The sequence below is a fragment of the Neolamprologus brichardi genome, chromosome 23, assembly GCF_056152115.1.
Source record: "Neolamprologus brichardi isolate AB-2024 chromosome 23, ASM5615211v1, whole genome shotgun sequence".
Taxonomy (NCBI): Eukaryota; Metazoa; Chordata; class Actinopteri; order Cichliformes; family Cichlidae; genus Neolamprologus; species Neolamprologus brichardi.
In genome coordinates this window covers 6,225,472-6,234,742 of record NC_142125.1, presented here as the reverse complement: position 1 = coordinate 6,234,742, position 9,271 = coordinate 6,225,472, and the positions used below count along the sequence as shown (strand labels likewise).

General features: G+C 41.0%; 1 protein-coding gene across 3 annotated transcripts in view; it reads right to left on the bottom strand.

Annotated features, from left to right (window-relative positions):
* Nucleotides 1-2,562: 2,562 nt before the first annotated feature.
* pip5k1ca (phosphatidylinositol-4-phosphate 5-kinase, type I, gamma a) overlaps nt 2,563-9,271 on the bottom strand; it is a 54,356-nt gene continuing 47,647 nt past the window's right edge. Inside the window, exons 17-18 of one of the 3 annotated variants that reach the window (XM_087835964.1) lie at nt 7,637-7,726; nt 2,563-5,533 (exon numbers count right to left, since the gene is read on the bottom strand). In XM_087835964.1, the coding sequence (XP_087692090.1) occupies nt 5,531-5,533; nt 7,637-7,726 (93 nt within the window). In that variant the 3' untranslated portion in view covers nt 2,563-5,530. Of the gene's footprint in view, nt 5,534-6,904; nt 7,727-9,271 lie in introns of those variants that run through there. The other 2 variants (XM_087835965.1, XM_087835963.1) reach the window with 2 other exon arrangements.

Below are 9,271 nucleotides of genomic sequence, written 5' to 3'. Positions count from 1 at the left end.
GTTTTGCAACTTCGAGTTAGGCCAATTGAAAAGTTAATCTCATTGACTGACAGACAAATCCACCAATCACATGAGTTCTTTGAAGATGCTGGCCAATCATCGTGTACCTTGAAAACACGACTACCATCGCAGCCTTTGTTCTCCTAATTTGGATGCTCGGAGCCTTCAGAGCTCGTCGACGTACCCCCCCCCCCCCCCCCCCCCCGCCCTCCACACACACACACACACACACACACACACACACACGAGAGAGGTATTTTTTTCTTGTTTTGAAGTAAAAAGTATTGCACAATATACACCAAGACGGAAAGACTATACTACACTGTGCTAGAAAAGCAGGATATACCATCTATTATTGTTATACCATGTTCACATTCTATCTATATTTATCTTTTATCTTTTTCATTTACGTCATTATAGTTGTAGGTAACTATAATACCCTGGTCAGAAATAGTTTAATTGTACCCGAGAGGATGTGCCTAGGCCAACACAGGCAGCTGGTGATGCAATTGTTCTTGTTCTTACAATTAGAGAAAAAGCTAGATTTGAGATTACACTCAGGTGTGCCTGTATGTCTGTGGTCATTGCCTGTGGCAGAGATAATGTTCTACTGATACATTATATTTAAAGGGCTGGGCTAAAGAGGTTAAAGGGATTATCTCGAATGAGATCATGTGGCTTTCCTAGCTTTCTGCTTTTGCATGTGCAAATTTACAGCCTCTCCTGCAGTCCTACAGCCATTCTCATGACCTTAGGAAAACAATCTCAATGATGTTAAAGCATTGTGATCCAGAGCAAAATATCAGCTTCTTAGATTTATTTTAGTTATTTAAAACATATTTTGGTTGTTTCTTCTGATAAATCTTTGAAGTGGCACCACCAAGTGGCCATATTTATAGCACTCTACAAAAACAACAACCAATGTCATGCTTACAGAATTAATAATGGGAGACTTCCATTCAGCTTTTAGAACTGAAGAGGCCATTCGAATGAGAGGTGAAATGCCTTTAAGTTGTAAAAAAAAATCTGACATAGACAATACTCTAGATGCTGGACGGGTCACATTTCAGGTTTCCCTATATGTTTTGTGGCCTCATACAGGAGTTCTTAAAAACTTTGTCCACTGACCAGAACCAAGCCACTAAAGGATTTGCATGGCCGGGTGAATGACTTTTTACAATGTAAATATTGCAAAGGAAACATTGTGCTGCTAGCAACTGTTTTATCTGAGCCAGAGGTCTGAGTCATTGTTCGGTTTACCGCCTTGTTACTGACAAAGACATTACCCCATAGTCTTTTTACTACCAAGCAGAAATATGGTGCTTAAGCCAAGGAGTCATGTCAGTGCATTTCTTTGAATCATCGCTGTTTCCAGTCGTAAAGCTGAGACATGTTTTTTCTTAAGAGAAAGTTCATCATCAATTTATATAAATGGACTGTTCACAGGATATTGTTTTCAGTGACAAGTTTGGCATGTTTTTTAAATAGGTTAAGATAAAAGTTACGTGGAGATCAAACTGGGCAGCATGTGACCCATGAATTAAAATGTTTTTGACTCTTTATTACTTACTAATGATTTGTGGAGTCAGACACAGAGGTTTATGTGGTAAGTTTCTCCTGTGGCCATGTTCAAAGTTTTGTTTCCATGTCACATGATTATTTTGCCAGGACTGTCAGAGAAGCTAATGCAGGGCATGTTGAGGTGCACTGTAGGAATGACAGATGGGTTCCACGTGGGGGTGGGATTACTTCAGGGATCAGCTCTGAGGCCCCTCTTGTTTGTGGTGGCAATGGACAAGTTGACAGACGATGTCAGGGAAGGGTTTCTGTGGACGATGATGTTCGTAGATGACAGTGACAATAGAGAGGAGGTGGAAGAGATTCAGGAAAGGTGGATGTTTGCCCTAAAGAGGAATAGAAGGCAGTAGAAGCAAGACAGAATAAATGTAAATAAGGGAGATGGGTGTAACAGTGAAGATGCAAGGAGTAGAGGTAGTGTAGATAGTTGAGTTTAAATACCTGGGGTCAATCATCCAAAGCAGAGAAGTGAGAAAAAGTGTACAGGCAGGGTGGAGATGAGTGTCAGGATTTATTTGTGACAGAAGGATAGCAGTTAGAGTGAAAGAGAAGGTTTACAAGATGGTAGACAGAGGTGGTGACACTGACAAAAGACAGGAGGCCATGTTGGAGATGGTAAAAATGTCATGATTTTATTGGGAGGGACCAGGATGGACAGGATTAGAAGTTAGACCAGAGGGACAACTGAGGCTGAGGTGTTTGGAGACAAAGTTAGAGACGAGGCTGAGATGGTTCGGACGTGCGCAACAGTGGATATGTTGGATGAAGGATGATGAATATGGAGCTGACCGGCAGGAGGAAAAGAGGAAGACCTCAGAGAAGCTTCACGGATGAAGGAGGACATGTAGAGGGTTGGTGTTACAGAGGTGGATGCTGTGGTTATGGTGACATGGAGGCAGATGATCCAATGTGGTCAAACAGAGCCGCCAAAAGAAGAAAAACCACCCAACGAAGAACCAACTAAAACACATCATCTCCACGGACAACAATTCATAGAACTGCTTTATTTCGTATTCATTCTGATTGAGTCCAAACACACGCACACACAGTCATCTATTTATCCTCGTGTATAAATAGATGAATTTACACAGATATACATAAATACACATTTCTGATATGCATATTCATTTTGATATCATGCTATGTCTCTGTAAAGGACTCTCCCTATTGGATGAGGGCACACAGGGATTTGAAAACACACACGACACAGCTGAACAGTTGGAAGAATCCCTATTGATCTGCATGTACATTAAACCCCACAAATCTTTCGGTTTTGGATATCATACAGAGACACAGCCGTGGTTCGCAAACCATAAATATACAGCAGCTGCATCTCAATAAACACACTGAAGAATATGGTACAGTAAAATCATGTAGATTGCAATCATTTCTTGCCCAGCAGCAAAAATGAAACCAAATAAAAATAATATTTTCCCGATTCAAATGGAAAATATATTTGTATATCTTTATATATGTATTTATAGTTTTATGTACACATTCTCGGGAGCACAACTATGAGAACGAAAAATAAATATTACAGCACAAGTGGAAAAAAAATATAAACAACAGACCTATATGTAAAATTTCCTAATAAGGCAATTAACGTAAAAGCTTAACTGTACAAAATATTGCTGCTATGGTCTTCATCTGATGAACAACAGCAAACTGATTACAACTGGCCACTGCACGTCATGAGAACAAACCGATTCTTATTTTACAACAGCTGACATTGATGTAACCTCCCTTACACACAAACACATGTAAAAAGGTACCAACGAACCGAAGAAACTGCCTGTAGTTAGTTTAAAAAACCCAAAAAAACCTTCAAATCTTTAAGATGTCAGCCACAGAGAGACTACAGTAAACACTAAATGTACAATGACTTTGATTGATGTCACAGACACATGTGCACACACACACAAACCTAAAATAAATACTGTCCAAATATCAGCACGTGCGAGCAGAGACTCTTATCTAAGAACTCGAAAATATGACTTCTGGATAATGTGACGAGCGTTTATTTGGCCTCTACCACTAGTTCGTCTTCAGGTCCTTTTAATGAGCGCAAACGACATTCAACCCATTCACAAACTGCTGTGTCTCACCAAGCCAACACGCACTGCGTTCACTGGAATATACAGGTAACGGCTACGATATCGACCGCAAACACTACAACTGGTGCTCTACATCTACAAACATTGGAAAGATTCCCCGATTTTCTTGACGTGAGGAGGTGATGTAGAAAAAGTAACTGATATGCTGATTCTGCTGTTACAAATGATCCCTGTACGTCGGTCCGAAAGCAGGGCAACACCGGAAGACATTGTGTAGACGTGAAAATTACTCTAATGACAATGTCTGCTGCCTTAGTGTTGTAATTGACGCCTTCTATTTTGAAGGCAAGAGTCATCACCCTCAGCTATTGGAACAACATGTGGTGTAGTGGAAAACAACACTGGATTAGACAACACGTGAAAAAGAGAACAAAATACCGCAGTGAAGAAAATGAGCAAAACAAAAACTAAAAGTCTTTGGATGCAAATAGATTTAAAAAAAATGAGTGAAAAGTACCAGTCGTGAATATTACAATCAAATACAAACAGACAAATAAATAAAAGTTCACAGTAGTAAAAACAGCTGAAGAAAAGTTTAGAAATGAAAACATAACAACAGGACTTAAGTTTTAATAATGCTGTAGATGAACATGTTTTTTAAAGTTAAACTGCATATTTTCACTACTTTAAAGGATGACAGAGATATCTGGATGTTCTGCTTTGATTGGCTCAAAGTGGGCCCTCCAACATCACGGGATACAGAAGAGTAATCCACTGCCTCAGGGGAAAAAAAGAGTTATGTTAGGCTATGGTGGCTGCCTAGTAAGACGTACTTTTGCACACTTGGTTTTGCAAAAATCTTTTAGCATCAAACTGTTCTGAATTTTGTGATGATGACCTCTGGTAAGATTATCATGGAAAAGCAGACACAGCTAATTAACTTCAACAGCAGCGGCATAATGGAAATGGGCACCATACTGGCAGCAATTACAACCACTGAGCTGGAGATTTCCTTCGAACTGGTTGGAAACACAGCAGCCAGTGCAGTCACAGGATGACTGATATGTTCCAGTCTAAGGTAATTGCACTGGAGATCATTTTGAGATTAACGAGTTTAATTTCATTTTTCTTCAAATTAGGTTTCCTTACTGGGAGAAACTACTTTATATGCTCCTAGTTCTGGATGTGCCATTCATTTTCTTTATTGAGAACCGAAGGCAGTAGTAGCATTAATATAGCTTCATTAAAGCCTCGCTACAAAAGATGAGCAGTTGCTTAAAAATGGAAAACTTTAATACTTTAAAACTTAGAGGTACATTTCTATAAGGAGCATCCACTCAATTTAGGATTTTTTAACCCGTATTTGTGTCGTGGATCAATGTTTTAATGAGCTTCTTGTGGTTTTGTTTGATCACAGAACCCAGGAGATGACTGCTGGCTAGTATGTGTGACCGCTTTGCAACATAAAGGATATCACGAATAAAAATGACTTTCAGAGATTCGTCGGGAAAGAGTCGGTTGGAGGGCTGTGTTAGTGTGAAACAGAACAAAAAGTAGGTTATCGTGGTCTTTTGGGTGTGTCAAACATACAAGACTACATACGGCCTTATGCGCACTATGTCACACATACAATTATTTATTAAACTGATGTAATAAATTTCATTTGTCAAAGGGTGAAAGGCAGGGATGGTTGCAAACCAGTGATATCATCACTGTCAGGGTTTTTTTCTCCCTCTGGTACTCTGGTACAGTCACTTTTTCCTCTCAGTGTGTTTCTGTATGCATGTTTTTAAATCCTGGTTCAGACAGAGATCGCGCTGCCGCCACTGAGGTCTGGACTTCAGACTGATGAGTCCTCTCCGCTGAGACGTTCACTCCTGTCTGCCAGAAAACAGGATTTACTGTTGGGAGACAGACAGACTGAGTTAATGCATTCAGAAGAGTGAAAATGTTTCATTTCCCCCCTGGGTATGCAGCCTGTAAACTCTCATTAATTATTTGGAAATGATAAATAAACACCGAGCCATCAAATCAAAGTGCAGCTACAGATGAAAAGCAAACAGGAAGCCAGGACAGTGAGCTCAGGCAGAGTTCCTTAACAGCAGGTAAAGGCAGGTATAAAAAAAATAAAATACTTTTTACAGGCTACGGCCGTCTGATTAGTCTGATTTCCCAGCAATAATCCCACATATAGTAAATATTTCTTGTATCTTCTAGAAACCACACTTTTTTACCTGGACTGTCTAAACAATCCCAATCAAACTATGATACTTTCTACACTTTAGCTCATGTTGCTCACCAGCTGACGTACAAGTTTTAAAGTTTGAAACGGCAGTTTTTTTGTTAGTTTGTTTGTTTACCAATGACATAACCTTTCTGGATTATTATAATTATGACCGGTTGGTGACTGGCTGCTGGAAGGTGAAATCTGCAGCGAAGAGGATACTGAAATCCTTGTGATTGCTGTGGTTGGTAGTAGATTGCCATGGTTGCCCATAGTTTGCATAGGAGACGCTGACTTGCATGTAAATTGTGAAGCTGAACAGGAGTGAAATTTGAAAAACGAGAAACGGAGAACGTTCGCCTTCAGTTTAAAAATTGCTTCAAATTGCTACAAACAAAATGCTTCCAAATGTGCAACTTTGACAGCAAAGAGTCTCCATTTCCGTCTTGCATCGGACTTTTCACAGTTTCACGACCACTCGGCGCGCAGTTGGCGACCGTTTTCACACGTGCCGGCGTCTTCGCTGCAAACTACAGGTGATTTCTGGAATCTGCTAATGATCAACGCAATCACACAAGTTTTCAGTGCAACACCTTATTTCACTTAGTGCTAGCAACCTTCAGCAACCCCTCATCAACTGATTGGGGATAAACTATTTTGGCAGACTGTTAAACTGAATTGAACTGAGCTGAATTTTCCCTAGCGACTGCTTGTTGCCAGGGATTCGCTGACTGGTCTTTAGGCTATAGGTATGACTGAGGCTTTATATGCAGCTGATGGGGTCAAAATCTGTCAGTAGAGCATTGCTGCTCTTCATTAGACGATGATGCTGCATTTTCAGTCACATGACTCTAGTCACATGATGATGTCACACTGATGGAGTGTAATTGGCCAAATTATACTGACATCTTACGTTTACAATAAGAAAGTGGAGCTCTGCGTTGTATGAGCTGTTGATTTTTGTTTTCTGCCATTTTTTAAAAAAAATAGTAGATTTGTTTATGTTTTGTCATTTTTTTTTTTGGGGGGGGGGGGGGGGGCTACTTAGTAAAGAAAGGTCTAGCGTGAGAAGCAGATGGAAAAACAAAATGAGGAAAAAAACAGATTAATGTCGCTTTTGCATTAAAGCGACATTAACAAAGTAGACTGGCTCACAGACACCTCGTAAAGTTAACAAACCCAAACTAAAGTGACCTAAACGCCATTCTGACTTTAAATTTGCATAAGTTTGAGTGACTTATTTGTCTAATTTACATAACTGTTAAACTCGGTAGTATTTAAATATAAACTTAAACCAGAAAATAAACTCGTTCCTCATAAACTCAAAAGAACTCAGAACCGGGTTTTGATGTTCAATAAATTGCAACTTGTCAGGTTAGTCTAAACGGCTTAAGCAGAATGAGCCATGGCGGTCTGGTGACACATGAGCCGATGGATGTGTGTGTTAAAGTCTGAGCAGCTTGTTGTTGGAGGGACGCGGGATGGCTAAATGATCACAGAGGCAGTCGATGACCATTTCCACCCGTTTGTCAATGAACAATGAATGCTGTAATGTAGGAGTGGGTTTCTGGACGCAGACCGAGCGTACTCTTGAAATAGTAATGGACTTTGGGACCTGAGAAGCTTTGCCTACATTTACTGTAGCAGCTTCGTGCAGAGTGTAGCGTTACAGCTCATCCTTCCCTAAGAACAAACCCAAACATGGTCCCGAACAAATTTCATTCCACTTCTGGGGGGAACTTTCTGTGCTTCATATTTTAGTCCGATGCATCTCACTTACTGTCTCTCTTTCCCAATCCCCATCTGGCAGGGCCTTAGACTCTGAGCCATAGTGTAGCGGAGAGTACACCCAGGTCCTGTCCTCTGGAGGCTGTTTTTACACACCCACCACAGCAGAGGGGGCCAGAGGGACAGAGGAAAGGCCAGAGGCACAGAGACAAGCAGCAGGGGCAGGCAGGAGAGAAAGACACAGGAGATCACAGGAGAAAAGACAAGACAGGAAATGAAAATTAGGGATGCATTAAGGAGGAATGTTGTTGAGACATACTGGAGAGTGTGAACGTTGAAAGTGTTTGGAAGGATGTGTTCATCCTGGCTGAATTGAACATGATGTTAATATCTTATACAAAAACAAACCAAAAAAAATGCTGTAAACATGTAAATATTAAGATGAACCTCAGTGATGTGTGCCTGAATCCCATGTCTTGGTGTTTTGTAACATTTGGACTAAGTCCTGGGGAGCAAAGCAAGGGATGAGTTGCTAAATCATCCAAGCGGGAAGTATGAGGAGCGAGAAGGAGGAGATGGGAATGGCGAGCGGGGGGGTAGCCAGGATGCCGGGACATTCAGACACAGACACAGAAAGCATCCTCGTCAAAGAAAAGCAAGGGAACAAGATGTCTTTTTCCCCTTTTCCAACAAGCAAACATGCCTTTTGTTTTATGTTGTTGTTGTTTGTTTGAACTCAGTGTTGTTTAGAGTCTCTAAAAAGTCTCGCCATTATCATTCTCAGGGTACCAGCCCTTTAAGATAGGGAAGCCGCTGCAACACGGCAACAGGTAACAGGGATGGAGGTGGATGTCACACGCTTGCACGTGTATATTTACACACACACAAAGCTCAGCACATTGCAATAAACACACTAACTACACAGGTGCAAAGAGAAACAAAGCAAGCTGTCAGTGAGTGAGGAAACAAATACTCAAAAGAAGATGAAAATAAAGGAAACTGTCAAATAAGAAGCTTCCTGTCACTTTTTTAACCTGCTGAGAACAGGTTTTGTTCTTTAGTGTCAACATGATCACAAAACAACACAATCAGTTGATCAAACACAAGAATCACAACAATCCAAAAAACCTTGTTTCCTCTCAACACAACAACGGGAACAGCTACTGTTACAAGGCCACTGCTGTCTAACTTATATCTCACTTACTGGCTGACCAGACTGGCATTTCCTCCTTTGTCGGAAAGGAGAGACCACCCAGGTCCTCCCATCAGGAAACTGACAACAGCAGAGGTACATGACAGATGGACAAACAAAGACAGATGAAAAGCTGAACATAGGGTGGAGGGGGACACGGGGCGAGGAGGGAAACTCAAAATAAAACACTGATGATAAAAAAAAGGAAGCATGCTGGGGTGAAAATGGAAAAGGCACGGATACACCGGATAAGTCGATGGTCACAGCTAGAGTCACGTGTTTGGCTGCCGCCTCTGTTTTCATTTCCCGCTTGCATACAACAACACCATCTCGCCACTTTCATTATGGCTTCTGAAGAAAATCACAATAATGAGAACATGTGAAATAAGAGAGAGAGCATGGAGGGAGTAAACAAAGGATGTGAGGTGGAAAGGGAAGGGCAAAAAACTGAACGTTTGAGCGACGAGGTGTAACGGGTTAATGGGGTGGACGTGA